We start from the raw sequence: 14,505 nt of genomic DNA on the forward strand, positions 1-14,505 counted from the left end.
AACCACGAACACCAACCTTCTCAGCGAGCGATCCACGCAAGAAGTCTAAGATTCTGAAACAGCTCGATGACGGAGATGGTGGGAGTTGTGCACATCGACCTTACGCCATTGGGGACTAATATCGGGCTTTGCTCCGCAGCAGCAGCACAGCGGGCACAGGTCGAAGAGATACTCTTGGTACCAGATTTACTTGGCCTTCCTTCCGTGAAATCCGAGGTGGAAAGGAGAACTTTATTCAGAGTCGATGAAAGTTCTCGGGCACCTGACAATGAGAGGACGACTCTTCTGAGATCGGTGAGTTATCTGTCCGTGTTGAGTGTTTGTCCACTAGCGCTCACCACCATGGTGCGTAGAAGTATACCGACTTCGTCTCCTCCCGAGATGGGTTGGAACACGCTCGGTTGGAGCCAGAATCTCCGGTATTCTTGTCTATCGACGATTCCAGCCCGGCTTTCATACCTATGAACATCGACACCAGTCCTCCGAATTCACCGCACGGATCTAGCTACTTCAAACAACGACCGTCAGAAGTTCCCTTTCCTGACAGATCTCTTGATGACTCTCTGCTGTCTCTACCGAACCGTGTTCGCTTCTACTCCCCACTGAAGGATGCGTATCGAGCAACATCTCCCCCTTCGCGCCTCTCCACTCCGTCATGGCAGTTCTCCCCTGGCAACAAAGGACTAACAGATAACGTTGCGGTCGGCTTCCAACCCACCTCTTTTCAGGATTTTGGAACCCCATCAAGTCCATCATGTTTGGAGCTACCGGGGCCATCACTCAATGCTCGATTCCTCTCGGATGTTCGTAGTCCCACTCATCTATCACCACTGCAAGGGTCGCTCCCTCCTTCTGATCAAAGTGTTCACTCGTGGCTTCTCGATGACGATGAACTTGGCGAAATACCTCAAGCGAGTTTCTCTTCGTTGAGTCGCGAGTCTTCATCTGGTGGAAACTCGACTGTCGGTCTGCCGCTTACCGCTCCACCGCTCATTTCGTTCGCGCCTGGGTCTGGTGATGTCTTTGACTTCTTCAGTCACCGGCAAGCAGTCCCTCTGTGCGACGTTGTTGGCGATTTGTTCGAAGAGGCTGATCCCTGGCTGGAGCTGGACTCAGTACTCGGATTACCTTCAATGGTCATGGAAGAAGATCGCGGACTTCATACAATTTTTATACAAGACAGGACAGGCGTTGGATTCTCTGTATCCGAACCACGCCCTCAGCTCCTTGAGGGTTCCGCTGCGGTGACATCCCTGGATATCGCGGTCAGAGACCGAGATGCGGCGATGCTCGTGAGCCTTTCACAGCACGACCACCAAGGTAGCGGCTGTTTTCCCCATCTCCCCCAAATTATAATTGCTACATGGTTTTCTTAGCTGTATTTGCTGAGCTCACGCCCGAGGACATTCCTACAAATCACTCCATGGAAAGCATTGTGTCCTCCTCCTCCTCCTCTCCCGCCAGTCTGGGCTCATCCCCCTCCTTCGCGTATGAGGACACGTTTGTTCCAGCACACGACGCCGCTGTGATTCTTCCTGATTGTATGGATTTGGACGTGAGTACCCCGCATTAGTTTGTTTGCTGCTTACGGCTCAATCTTTGTACTGTCAGTGCGTTAACCAGGTACCAGGGGCAGAGGCTGACGTTGACGAGGGAGCGGCACTGGCAGTGGCGACGGATAGTGGCAACGTAGTGCTGATTGACGGTCCATGTCTGTTTGACGATGATATTTCTCCGGGTTCGGAGGACGAGTGATTTTGCATTACACCGGGCATGCTTGTGTGAGCGACCGTGGCCTACGCACTACCATTATAGCAGCAGTACGCGCGAAAGCGTGCATTTCAGACAGGAAAAAAATGGCTAGATTACAGCGCACGTACAACGTTCAAGGACGACCTAGGCCTATACTAGCGCAGGGATATGGCCGAGAGCGTGGAGGCTATGTACTTTGGTTTCCCCTTGGCAGGGCATCCACATACGAAGATATACTTGTGCTCGTCGGGAGCTCCGAGTCGTATCGGCCTCAGTGGTACTGACATCAATCTTCGTCTACTAGTGTTTGAAGCCCAGCTAAGAGTATACTATATGGCCATCTATGAACCAATTTGAAAGTTGTATACGTAGTAGTAGCGCGTCTGATCTCTCCTGGTCCTGGTCCGTCTTTTGTCTCTCCCCCCGCCAATATTTAGCCCTATTATCTGTCTCCGTTTTCCATCTTTCTTGTTCAAGCCCCGCGCGGCGTGTCCCGGTGTTCTCGAGCCTGCTCGTTGCCTGTGTGCTGGCTTGCGTTGCATCGCGCACTAGTCTGAGTCTCCCATCGCGTACGGAGGGTTCACGTGCCGCTCCCTTCGGTCTGCGCTCGGTCCGGTATGCGCCTGCGGTCTTCGGTGGAGAGGGGTCGCCGGATTTTTTACCCCACTCGCCATGGCGCCGTTCTGGCCGGACGTCGACTCTGAGATATGAAGCTGTGTTCAAACCGCGAAGTTGTAAGGTCCGGTCCGGTCCTGGGCTTGCTCGTTGCGGGAGGCGAGGGATGTGATTGGCTGGGAACGCAAAGAGACGCGTGGAAGGGCAGACTGAGCAGGCGACCAGATCGTGCCCATTCCGGCGATCACTATACCAGAAACACATGCTACCCCTCTCTTCCCCGCACGACATTTAGGCCTGCGCCCGCGGTGGGCCGTACGCCGACTCTCCCCCATCACTCCTCTTCATCCACCCCCGTTTGCCTTGCCCATCATGTCTAAGGAGCTCAAGGTCTTCACACGCGAGGAAGTTGCTCAGGTATGCTGCCCTTTCCCTCCCTTCCTCATCTCTCCCACCTGCTCAATTACGCCTACCAGCACAACAAGGGGGATGATCTCGTACGTCTCACCCTCCCATCCCCTAGCGTCAGCATCTCACTCCTCCCTCCATGTGACCACAGTGGATCATTGTCGACACGAAGGTCTATGATGTCACTAAGTTTAAGGGCATGCATCCCGGCGGTATCTCGGTCTTCTTCGAATCTGACATCGGTGCGTGCTTCCTTTGTTGACCCTGGCACGTGCAACATGTGGCAAGAGCACTCACGCGACCTCTTGCATGCCCCCTCGTAACAGCTGGGCAAGACGCGACAGAAGCGTTCTACGGTCTTCACCGCCATGAAGTCCTCCTCAGGCCCCAGTACCAGCGTTTGATCATCGGTACTATTAAGGATGAAAAGCCGTCCATCGAGGGGAACGTTCCCGGAAAACTCAGCAAGGTTCCCTACGCAGAGGTCACCGGTTTCACCCCTGGCTTCCACAGCCCATACTATAAGGATGTGGGTACCCTAGAACGGCGACAAACTCAGACCGCGTCTGACGAGTGGTGTAGACTCACAGGAAGTTCCAAGCGGCAGTGCGCAAGTTTGTCGACGAGGTTGTGACTCCTGATGCCTTGGTGAGTGCATGTTGTCTATCGCGAAAGCGACACCCGTTCATGTGGTCTTGTGTTGCCAGGCGCGCGAGGATGATGGCAAGCGACCAAGTCCCAGCGTGATCAACGCCATGGCGTAAGTTCTACTCGTATGCTGAGGAGAGTGATGGAGGTTAAGCGCTTAAATAGCGAAACTGGCATTCTCGCCATGGCCATGGGCCCTGGAAAGCACTTGAAGGGCCGCACAATCCTGGGCGGTGTCATTCAGCCAGAGGAGGTTTGTCTCTCGCGTTCTCATGTGTCTGTCTTGGCTCACACACATCGCTCCAGTTCGATCGCTTCCACGAGCTCATCCTTGCTCAGGAGCTCACCCGTCCGAGCTGCCGTGGCTACCGTGATGGTCTCAACTCCGGTGCTACTATTGGCCTTCCTCCCGTCATCCACTTCGGTCGTCCAGAACTGCGCGATCGCGTCGTCGAGGAGGTGCTTTCGGGAAAGAAGTTCATGTCTCTTGCCATCTCCGAGGCCTTCGCGGGCTCGGATGTCGCCGGCTTGAACTGCACTGCAACCAAGACTCCCGATGGCAAGCATTGGATCATCAACGGCACGAAGAAGTGGATCACGAACGGCACGTTCTCCGACTAGTGAGTAAATGCACGTGAAAGTGCAGTTCCACGGCTGAGTGTATGCACAGTTTCACCGTAGGCTGCAAGACCGACAAGGGATTGACTGTCATTTTCGTTGAGCGCCAAGATGGCATCGAAACCAAGCCTATCAAAACTTCGTACTCATCAACAGCAGGAACGGCCTACATCACTTTCGAAAACATCAAGGTACCAGTGGAGAACACCCTTGGCCCTGAGGGTGGAGGAGTATTCGTCATCCTCAGCAACTTCAACCATGAGCGATGGGTCATGTGCTGCGCCGCTGCTCGGAACATGCGCCTCATCGTCGAGGAGTGCTTGAAGTGGGTGAACCAGCGGAAAGCGTTCGGCAAGCCTCTGCACTCGCAAGCGGTCATCCGACACAAGCTCGCGGACATGATCGCAAAGACTGAGGCCGCTCAACACTGGTTGGAGAACATCTCCTACCAGATGGAACACATGGACTACAAGCAGCAGGCGCAGCTCCTCGCCGGGTGAGTGTATCTGATTAGACAGTGGATTGCAGAATGACTTATGACCATGCACAGGCCCATTGGGTTGCTGAAGATGTTCATCACGCGTTCCGCGCAGGACATTGCGCGGGACGCCGTGCAGATCTTTGGTGGTCGTGGGATCACGAAGACGGGCATGGGCAAGCACATCGAACACGTGAGCATTATTCTCGCTCTCTTGCGCCGCGCACAGCCGTTGATGACGTCGTGTTCGTTTTTCAGTATCACAGGACCGTTCCCTTCGACTCTATTCTTGGTGGAGGTGGGTCTTCGCTCTTTTTTCTTGAAAGTAGCAACTGATCCATGTAATACTCCACAGCGGAGGATGTCCTGGGCGACCTTGGTGTGCGGCAGGCGATTAAGATGATGCCGAAGAACTCGAAGTTATAGTGGTCGCGCGTGTTACGACGGCTTATTCTAACTTACTCTACACGTTGTACTCTACCATAGCATTATTGGATTACAAGATGGACCGAGGCATGGCTGCTGTTGTATGTGCTCTGTTTACTGGGTGGGCGCCATATGGAGTGCTTGTTTCTGGCCCGAGGAAAGCGAGAAAGGCGTTGCAAGAAGCCGTGCAGTTCGTCGACTGGCGAGCTTCGCAGCGCGAGGCCGGAGCGGGATCGGTGCTTAGTCATCCAGCGCGCCAAAGAACCGCAAACAAGACGCGGCCAAGAGCGCCGTCGCTGTCGTCTTGTTCTCTCGGCTCTCTCTCTCCCCACCTCCACCTCCACCTCCGTTCTCTCGGCCTGACTCGCCGCATCGCATATTTCTGCATTGTAATCTGGTGTCGGTAGAGACAGTCTCGCGGCGACGCGCACCTGTATAACTCTACACTTGTAAGGTCCTGCCATTGCGGAGGCGTCATCTACTGTCATTGTCGTCCTGTATCTGACCACTTGTATCCTGTCGCACATGTGCTCGTCCTGTCATCTCTACACTGCACAACAAGCAGATTTTATACTCCTCCCCTTGCGCCTGTTGACTCGCTTCAACTCTTGCGACCCTCAGCGCCTCATCACCCTCTTGTGCACGCGCATACATTGAGTCGCCATGCCTCCTGCCGATGACGACTTCGACATCTATGGTGAAGACGATGGCTTTGGTTCCGTTAAGGTCGAGGCGGTAAGCGTGCTTGCCCTGATTCAGTAAGTGCGCGGTGCTGAACAATACCCCTAGCAGAATGACGACGACTACAACCCTGCTCAGGACGAAAACATTTCTACGCTGGCCCCTGGGCATTCGCCGGTAGTGGGCGAAAAACGTCTTCGAGAAGACGATGAATCCGAGCAGCCCCAGCCACAAGAAGCTGCGCAGAACGGGGACGGCGCGCAAGACGTCAAGTCCGAATCTCCTGTCCCCCAACCGTCGAATGGCGGCAACGCAGTCGCGAACGGCGCGCCCCCGAGTGGAACGGGTGCGGAGGGGATGGGCGGCGCAGGCCAGAACGATGCGCTCTATATCGGCGAACTGCAGTGGGTCTGTACTCGTGTTCTTCTCCTTTCCACCTCCTTTCCTCTACCCATGTATGCAGTATTTCTGAGACTATCCATGTGCTTGCCACGCACAACCTTCATATTTCACAGTGGACCACTGATGAGGATCTGCGGCAAGCCGCGCTCAACCTTGGCGTTATAATTGACCACAAGGACATCACGTTCTCGGAGCACAAGGTCAACGGAAAGAGCAAGGGGTGAGTCTTTAGTTGGTGTATGCGTACTCGTGTGTCTTACTGTGTTCAATGCATGTAGAATTGCGTATATCGAATGTCATAGCGCCGAAAACGCAACGCTACTAAAGAATTGGTTCGACAATAAGTACGTCAGTATCCTCAGGGCTACATGGCTGTGGACTTACGTCCATGACAGCGACTTCCAGAACCGTCGGCCCACTGCCAACTTCACCAACTCTGCGAATGGCAATCCGTTCCGGACACTGCCCAAAGGTGAGACTATACGGTTCCTCTGCAAAATGATGCTCACCCGCCAGTTCCATAGAACCTCCCCCGCGCGATCGCGCACATCAAAACAGCACACCCAACAACGTCGGCCGCGGCGGCGGTAACATGCGTGGCGGCATGAACAACATGGCTAACATGCGCGGAGGCATGATAGGAGGGGCCATGCGAGGCGGGATGCCCAACATGATGAACAACATGATGGGCGGCTTCCCGATGAACAACTTCGCGAACAACGTGGGAGGCAACTTCAACGGCGGGGGTGGGCGTGGCGGCGGCATGATCCCCCAAGGCCCGCGCATGATGCAGAACGGCGGTGGGGGCTTCACGCGCGGCGGCGGCATGATGAGCGGAATGGGTACGGCCATTTGATTCTCCGTGACAAGTTCGGATTTGCATGTTGACTCGCGTTTCTCTTCCTTTGCATGTCGTTCCCGCTCTCGTTGCACTCGCTATCCCTGTCGTTGCACTCGCTGTCGACTCTCAACTTCACGTCGCCGTCTCAATCGATCGATACTCGACGGCTCGTCCACAGGAAATATGGGCATGATGCAAATGGGCCGCGGCGGCTTCAACGGAGTGCAAGGCCACTTCAACCCGGCGTTCATGCAAGGCGGCGGCGCTGGCGGCGGCCAGTTCCAAGACGGCCCCAGAAAACGGTTCAAGATGGAGGGCAGCGGCTGATCGCCTTCGACCAAGCCCAGCTTTCTCCACAGACACACATCGAGCGGCTCCTCCGGGGCTGCTCTGGACGCGCTAACATCCTCACACGGGTTACTACGATGTACAACTCTTGCTCGTCCCTTCCCCGCCTTTAATGCCTCGGCCCTCCCAGCTGGACTTCTGCCACACGACCTCTTACGACGCCTTCAAGCACCTCCCCGACCCGTCTCAAGTATCCATCCCCACTCACCCGCCCCCACCTCCCGACGCAAACCCCCCTCCCCTCCACACCTGGCTCCCCTCGATTTCCCTCGCACTCCGCCTGTCCGCGCCGCTCTTAGTCACGATGTCTTGCTATCGCGCGTTGTTGTCGTCCACGTCCCTGTCGCCCGTCCATGTAGTATATACCGCCTACTGTTTGAACACTCCAGTTCCCCCGTGATACTCACGTAGTGATCCGTCAAAGCCTGAGTGTTGCGTGCCGATTCGCGAGCTTCGGAGGAGACCAGACGCACGACGCTCTGACAACTACGTAGGGGTCCATAGTATTGCCCTAGTATTCATATTACAATCAGACATATACATGCGCCGAGATATCGTGCGGGGTGTGCATTGTAGGGGATCGCTACCTAACGTCTACAGTATTCGACGGACAATGCAAGTGTATGCGGAGCAAGACGGGGACGATGAGATAACGGTAGAGGCTGGGGCCTATGTCTGAGTACAGCAGGAGGAGCAGGAGACATGGAGAACATGCGACGGGGAAGCCGGAGTAGCAGTGTGGGGAGCGTACAAGGACGATGCGTGGTGCGATGCGATTGAAGACGAGAGACGCATGAAGACGTAGGGTTGAGCGTCGATGGATTGTGGTAGAGGTGGGGCTTAACGTATGGTGTGAGTGAGGAACAGTGGGTTGAGTCCGAGACTACGAGTCATGGCGTCGTGCGGTGACCGGGAATAGATCGAGAGGGTTCTTTAATAGTGGCCGCGCTTCTCCTTCTCCTTCTTGCGCCGCCGTTTCTCCTCCTCGCGGCGGCGTTCCTCTTCTAGCGCAAGCTCGTCCTCCTTCTTGGCGAAGCGCGCGCTGAGAAGAAAAAAAGATGATGAGCAAGCGTGATGACAGGACGATGACGGACATGAATATACCTTCGGAGTTCCTCTTGCTCTACGGAGAACGCGTCCGCCTCCATGTCTTCGTCATCGCTGTATACGTCGTTATCCATGTATTGCGCCCGGTCCTTGCCAAACAACTTCCAGATCGTTTTACTGATGTCGTTGTCATCTTCCCCGCGATTCGGCGCAGGGCGTCGTCGGGCAGGAGGCGGAGAGGGACTCAAGGACAACTCGCGGCGCTGTTTCTTCGCCGGCGGAGGTTTGTCGCGGGCCGACGAAGATGCCTTGGAAGATGCCAAGGGACGAACACCGTTGGCAGAAGACGTAGTTTTGCCGCTGGGGTGTTTGGGTTTGGACACGGCCATGGCTTTCATGGATGAGCTGAGACCAGACTTGGAAGGGGGTGGTTTCTGAGACGATGACGCTCTGGGGGGAGGGGGTTTCTGGGACGATGGGGCCTTCAAGGAGAATGTACTTGGTGATGCAGAGCCGGCGGTGGCCTTGGGTTGGCTGGTGGCAGACGGACCGATGGCGGCGGGAGTGTTGGCTCGGGAGGTGGACGCAGAGGTGGACGCTTTCTTGGGCGGCGGCTCCTTCTTCGACTTGCCAAACCAATCGTTGAACTCCTTCGCTGAGTCACCGTCGAGGACCTTGGTTTGGCGCATCTTGGCACGGTCGGTGACAATCTCGTCGATGGTACGGGTGTCACGTTTGTTGGTGTTGAGCTTGATGAGCATGCTCGCCTCCGCGAAGAGCCGTTTCTTGATGTTCTTGTCCGGCGACGCCGCCGAAGACGACGACGGGGTCTTCATAACGTCGACCGCGCCACCCGGCAATACTCGTCGCCCTGCCTTGGTGTGTCCTCCACCACCGGTCCTCTTCGCCGCAGCTTTGCTTCCACGGAGCTCAGAGTCAAGCCGACGCTGCCGCTTCTCCTCGCGGGTGAGCATCCCGAAACCAGAGGGTGACTCATCGTCGTCCAGCCCCGAGTGCCGCCGCTTCGCCGCGCCTGAGAGGGGATATCCGTCCTTGCCCTTCCGGGGCCCGTACCTCATCGCATCGCGCTCCGACTCCTCGCGGGCCTTGGCCTCCTTCTCCCTGGCCTCCCGCTCGCGCGCCATCCGCTCCACCCGCTCCTGTTCGCGCTTCTGCTCCTCGAGACGCTTGAGGCGAAGTTTGGTCTCGAGCTCACGATCCCTGCGCTCCTTCTCCTCAATCGCCTTGCGCCGCTGCGCCTCCTTGCGCTCGCGCTCTGCGAGGGCGTCCTTGATGCCCTGCTGGGATTGCTCCGTTTGAGACTGAGAGAGCCGCATAAGCGCATTCCAGCTAGTGGTAGCCATGGTGGCGCGGCCTCGACGGGGTGACCGGACTTGCTTGAAAAACGTCAAAAAAGCCGAGAGGAGCAGGGAAGATGATGGAGAAAGGGCCGGGAAGAGATGGGAGGAGAGAGGGAGAGAATAAGAAGGTGGGGATGGTGGCCAAGACAGTCTAAGCGGACTCTGAGTCGTGTGTGCACCGGCCGTGTTTGGAGCTGTTTGTTGCAGCCACCTCACCCACCTCGGAGACCGTCGGCTGCAGGACACTCTCGCGTCCTTTCGTTCACCTCTCGCGTCCTTCTCCGGGCTCCGCCCTTCCTGCAATCTCAGGCTGCCGTTTTCAAGCCATCTCCGCTCGCCTGCGACGCATGTTATGCAAAGACCTCGACATTAGGGCAAGCTGCTGCAGCGGAAATTTGAAGGCGCCTCCCGCCCGAGTGAATCACAAGGCATTGTGCCTCACCCGCTTCTGCATTGTGTGTGCGGTCGGGAGGCTGGATTGCTGCAGGCGGACTTCAGCGTGGCAGCCCCTCCCCGCGAGCCGATCGATGTGAGTCATTGCCAGCCCACAAAGGCCGGGGCTATCTTTGCACATCCTCCGGGAACTGTGTCACCTCTCCGGTCGCGTGCCGACCGGCGATTATCAAAGCTCTTGCGCAACGCAGCAGGTACTCATTCGCAAGATTGTTGCATGCGCCAAATAGATATCTATTTCCTTCATTCAACACGGTATTGGAAAGACCTATCAAGTCGGCTGACGTGTTGAGGTGGGTTCCTGGCTTCTACCTTGAAGATAGCCACGAGAACATGGCAGAAACACTTTTGAATATCGGAGCCACGTGCGAGTGCGTTCGTCCTCGTACTGCTGCGCCGGGAGAATTGACTGACACGCCCGCTTGATTCGTCTAGATTTGTCGCAGGGAACGCCCTGTCTAAAGTAGACCCCTCGACTACAGGCCTCCATCCGGCATGGCGCAAGGCTGATGCACACGCCGTCTTTGGCACCTCATGGCTAGAGGGAGCCTCGGCCGAGGAAATCGCATACCGGCGCGTAGGGGTGGAGAATATAGCTACACTGAGAGCCTCGCTCCCAAATCCTCTGCCTGCTTCAATGAGGTATGCGCTACGCGCCCGCAACGAGCAGTTCGCTGACGTGAGCTACCGCGTGAAGGCATCCATGTTCGAACCCGAGCCTCGGGGCGCGTTCTTTGGAAGGCTGGTTGTGCGTTCCTGAGACGTTAGGCTTCGCCCAAGGCCCGGTCTCGTTTTCAAGCATCGGATGGCACATTCTTGCGCAAGATGCTTTGTCATTCCTACACCGCTTGCGCAGCATAGCTGCGATCTGCTACTGCTGCGACTGCTCCTATGTAAGCTTGTCACCGGAAGCACTGTCATATGCCGCATCTCGAAAGCTTTGGCCATGTGAGTGCCGGCCTCCTTTGATAGAAGGGCTGCCTAGGCAGGCTCGGCAAGACCCCGGCACTCATGCCAGATGGATCCGCTCCGGCCCAGCTTGGGGAAGTGTTCCCACTTCTGACTCGAAGCCGTCAGTGGACCTTCCAGTCGCCGTATCTTCGCTCATCTGACCTCCGACATGCTCAGGATCATGAAGACTGCGCAAGTCGCCCGTACTGTCGCGGTTATGTCAATCGACCGGAACCCTATCCACCTTCGGAACACGGATCCCCGACGAGGTCGATGGACAATACTATAAATGCGTCCCAACGGTCGGCGGCACAACCGAGCAGCAGCATGTCGCCATTCTTGTTTGTCTTTGGCTCTCTCTACACGCTAGCTATCCTCTCCACGAACACTAGTGCAGCGCCTTCCACTACATCATGTCGCTGCCTTCATGGTGACTCTTGTTGGCCCTCCGACTCCAACTTTGCCGCACTCGCCGCCCGAGTCTCGCAGCCTCTCCTTCATCCTGTTCCCCCCGCCCGCCCATGCTACGCCGACGATCCCAGTTCCGCTGCGTGCGCAGCAGTCACGAGTCATTGGACGGATGGCGTTTGGCGTTCGGACCACAGCGGGGCGATGCAAGCTCCCAATTACGAGACATTCACCTTTCCCAACGGCACGATCGAAGCTTGCTACATCAACACCACTCTGGGTGTGCCTTGTGGACAGGGCAGCGTATCTGTCATCGGCGTTGATGCGCGAGAACCTGCCGACGTTCAGGCTGCCATCAAGTTCGCTGCGCAGCACAATTTGAGGCTCGCCGTGAAAAGCACTGGGTGAGTTTCCCGGGCATATTGGACGGTGGGCGCGAGCTGACCGATCGCTGACCACAGGCATGACTACCTTGGACGAAGCAACGGTAGAAGTTCTTTCCTTCTGTGGACTCACAACATGAAGAACATCACCATCCATCCTACCTTCACTCCCGCTGGCGCACCCAAAAACGAGACCTACGACTTCGGTGCGTCCATCTCAGTCTCGCACCAACACAGTACATGAACTCATTTTCCCCAGCTATCACACTTCAATCCGGGGTACAGTGGTTTGAAGCATACAATGCCGTCACGGCTGTAAATCGCACCATCGTCGGTGGTGCCTCCCCAGGCGGGTCCGTCGGAGCTGCGAGCGGTTGGCTTCTCGGAGGCGGCCACAGCGCTTTATCGCCGTCTTACGGTTTAGGTGCGCCGTTTTTCCTCCCTTCGATCCCCCTGTTCTTCCGTAGAAATCCCGCGCCGACCTTGATCCCGCCTTTCCCGCAGGCGTCGACAACACGCTCGAAATCACAGCCGTCACCGCCGACGGAGTGCTCGTTACTGCGTCCGCGTACCGGCACTCGGATCTCTTCTGGGCTCTCCGTGGGGGCGGCGGCGGTTCCTTTGCCGTCGTTCTCTCTGTGACGTACCGCACGCATCCCGCCGTCCCCGCCGTAGGCGTGTTTCTCACCGCATCGAGCAACACCTCCGTCCCGAACCCGGCTCTGCGCAGCGCCACCACCGAACTCGTGCGCCTGAGCCCCGCGCTGACCAACGCGGGATGGGGCGGGTACGCAGACTTGCAGCATTCCGGTTCGACCTGGGAGCTCACGCTCTTCGCCATCGTGCCGAACGTCTCGTGGGCGACCGCCAACGCGAGCATGGAGCCCTTGCTCTCTTTCGTCCGCGGCCTCGCGAGCAACTCCACCGGGGATGGGGGACTGACGGTGCTCATCGCGGAAACCTTGCCGTTCGGCAGCTGGGCGGAGTGGTACGACGCGCTGGGCTTCAACAGCACGAACTCGGAGACGTCGAGCGAGGTCGGGGTGAACGTGGAGCTCGGCTCGCGCCTGATCCCCCGGTCCCTTGTCGAAGGCGAGCCCGAGCTCGTGGCGGACACGCTGCTCGGTCTGGGTGTGGGGTTCCTATACTAGTACGTCCGTCCGTCTTGCTTGTTCTCATCTGCGCGTTTCACTTATGGCTGTGGTCAGCCTCGTCACTCCCGGTGGTGAAGCTGCGAGCTTGGGCGACCATGCTGCGGGTGTGAACCCGGCTTGGCGGCATGCCGTTGCGCACGTTGTTATCGGTACATCGTGGGCCGAAGGTACGAGCGAGGCGGACATCGACGTCCTTCGTGCTGCACTGGAAAGCGACACTGCGAAGCTACGATCCCTGGCTCCGGATTCGGGCTGCTACTTCAATGAGGTACGTAAATCATGCACTGCTGGGTGAACTCTTTTCACCTTTTGTGATTTCAATGCAGGCATCGCGCTTCGAGCCTAACTTCCAGCAGGCGTTCTTTGGCTCGAACTACCCTGTACTGAAAAGAATCAAGGCGAAGTATGACCCCAACGATCTGTTCATCGTCACAAAGGGAGTGGGTTCGGAGGACTGGGATGACTCTTTGACTTGTCGCCTGTAAATGAAACTTCTCGGGGTAGCATTCGGAGAATAACGGGTCCTAAGCCTCTTGGCAGTAGGAGTGGCAAGAGAGTACGTCGAGCTACTTGATCTATGATACTCAAGTCGACTTTTCTTTAGCATCTGCGAGTTCTAATCTGTTCATGCTAGACCTACGCATAAACAGCTCTACCCTACCATTACAATATGCACTCACGGTTCACGACCAACGAAGCTGCCCGTCCAGCAGCGTCTCTTAGGGTGTGGCGCGCAAAACACCCAATCTGAAACCTTCATGTCTCCGAGCCGCACCATCGACGCCTGGTACCTGCACACTGCTGCGCTCGGCGTGCAGGCTGTCGTCGGCGGCGGACGTTCAGGTGGCAGTATTACACGTCGCGGCTGAGCATAACCTGAAGCTCGTTGTCAAGAGTAGCGGGTGAGTGCTTACCATCCACTGCGTATCTCGGATGCCCCACAAAAAGCTACCGCACTTCAGTCTAGCGTATCACGGTCCGAGGCCTCCAGTGCCCCGTCGCGGCCGTTAACCGCACCGTCTCACCAAATCGGCGGTAGCACGTGTCGGGCTCCTCGCCGTGAGCTCGGGTTCGCGGCGCCCTCTCCCCGAGCTGGTGGTACTTGCGGCCTTCGTACGCCGCGTACGTCCCTTCCTTCCCCGCACGCCGAACTGCCACCTACCCCGCACTTCTCCCCGGCGTTCCGTTTGACTTTAGCCGTCGACGACGACCCGCTCGAGGGTCGAGATCACCGCGATCGCGAGCGGCACCGAGCCCACCACGTCCGGACTCCGCAAGTTCTGGGCGCTCCGCGGCGGCGGCTCGGCGTACGCCCGCTCGCCCGCTCATCCGTTGGCGCGTTCCTCGCCTTCGGCCGCTCCCGACAGCACCACGGCGCGCGCAGGCGGCGCTCTTCGGAGCGACGCCTGCTGAGGCGGGAGCGGTGCAACGCGCTCGGGTGCATCCTTCCCACTCACTGACTCGGCGGCTCTTGGCGGTCGGCCTGCGGCCGCGCAGTGGCACGCACGGTTGCAACGCTTTGCAACGCGTG

At 57.3% G+C, this 14,505-nt stretch overlaps 4 protein-coding genes across 4 annotated transcripts; 3 read left to right on the forward strand and 1 right to left on the reverse strand.

Annotated features, from left to right (window-relative positions):
• Positions 1-2,739: 2,739 nt before the first annotated feature.
• Positions 2,740-4,945, forward strand: BXZ73DRAFT_38750 (acyl-CoA dehydrogenase NM domain-like protein; the record flags this gene model as incomplete). The annotated part of the gene is made up of 12 exons (XM_048018244.1): positions 2,740-2,784; positions 2,844-2,864; positions 2,927-3,017; positions 3,102-3,304; positions 3,358-3,423; positions 3,483-3,535; positions 3,589-3,676; positions 3,730-4,043; positions 4,094-4,537; positions 4,592-4,712; positions 4,778-4,817; positions 4,875-4,945. The coding sequence occupies 12 exons, from the start codon at positions 2,740-2,742 to the stop codon at positions 4,943-4,945; spliced, it is 1,557 nt and encodes a 518-aa protein (XP_047883265.1).
• A 663-nt stretch (positions 4,946-5,608) lies between these two features.
• On the forward strand, positions 5,609-7,196 carry BXZ73DRAFT_73438 (uncharacterized protein; the record flags this gene model as incomplete). The annotated part of the gene is made up of 7 exons (XM_048021895.1): positions 5,609-5,680; positions 5,738-6,034; positions 6,142-6,248; positions 6,307-6,372; positions 6,424-6,500; positions 6,553-6,870; positions 7,048-7,196. The coding sequence occupies 7 exons, from the start codon at positions 5,609-5,611 to the stop codon at positions 7,194-7,196; spliced, it is 1,086 nt and encodes a 361-aa protein (XP_047883266.1).
• Positions 7,197-8,150: 954 nt separating this feature from the next.
• On the reverse strand, positions 8,151-9,628 carry BXZ73DRAFT_38344 (uncharacterized protein; the record flags this gene model as incomplete). Its single annotated transcript, XM_048018170.1, has 2 exons — positions 8,151-8,259; positions 8,322-9,628. The coding sequence occupies 2 exons, from the start codon at positions 9,626-9,628 to the stop codon at positions 8,151-8,153; spliced, it is 1,416 nt and encodes a 471-aa protein (XP_047883267.1).
• A 1,371-nt stretch (positions 9,629-10,999) lies between these two features.
• Positions 11,000-13,459, forward strand: BXZ73DRAFT_86795 (FAD-binding domain-containing protein; the record flags this gene model as incomplete). Its single annotated transcript, XM_048024317.1, has 7 exons — positions 11,000-11,030; positions 11,400-11,841; positions 11,899-12,026; positions 12,080-12,244; positions 12,325-12,970; positions 13,029-13,242; positions 13,301-13,459. The coding sequence occupies 7 exons, from the start codon at positions 11,000-11,002 to the stop codon at positions 13,457-13,459; spliced, it is 1,785 nt and encodes a 594-aa protein (XP_047883268.1).
• Positions 13,460-14,505: the final 1,046 nt, after the last annotated feature.

Source organism: Epithele typhae, assembly GCF_022376455.1.
Source record: "Epithele typhae strain CBS 203.58 chromosome Unknown BXZ73scaffold_2, whole genome shotgun sequence".
NCBI classification, from domain to species: domain Eukaryota; kingdom Fungi; phylum Basidiomycota; class Agaricomycetes; order Polyporales; family Epitheliaceae; genus Epithele; species Epithele typhae.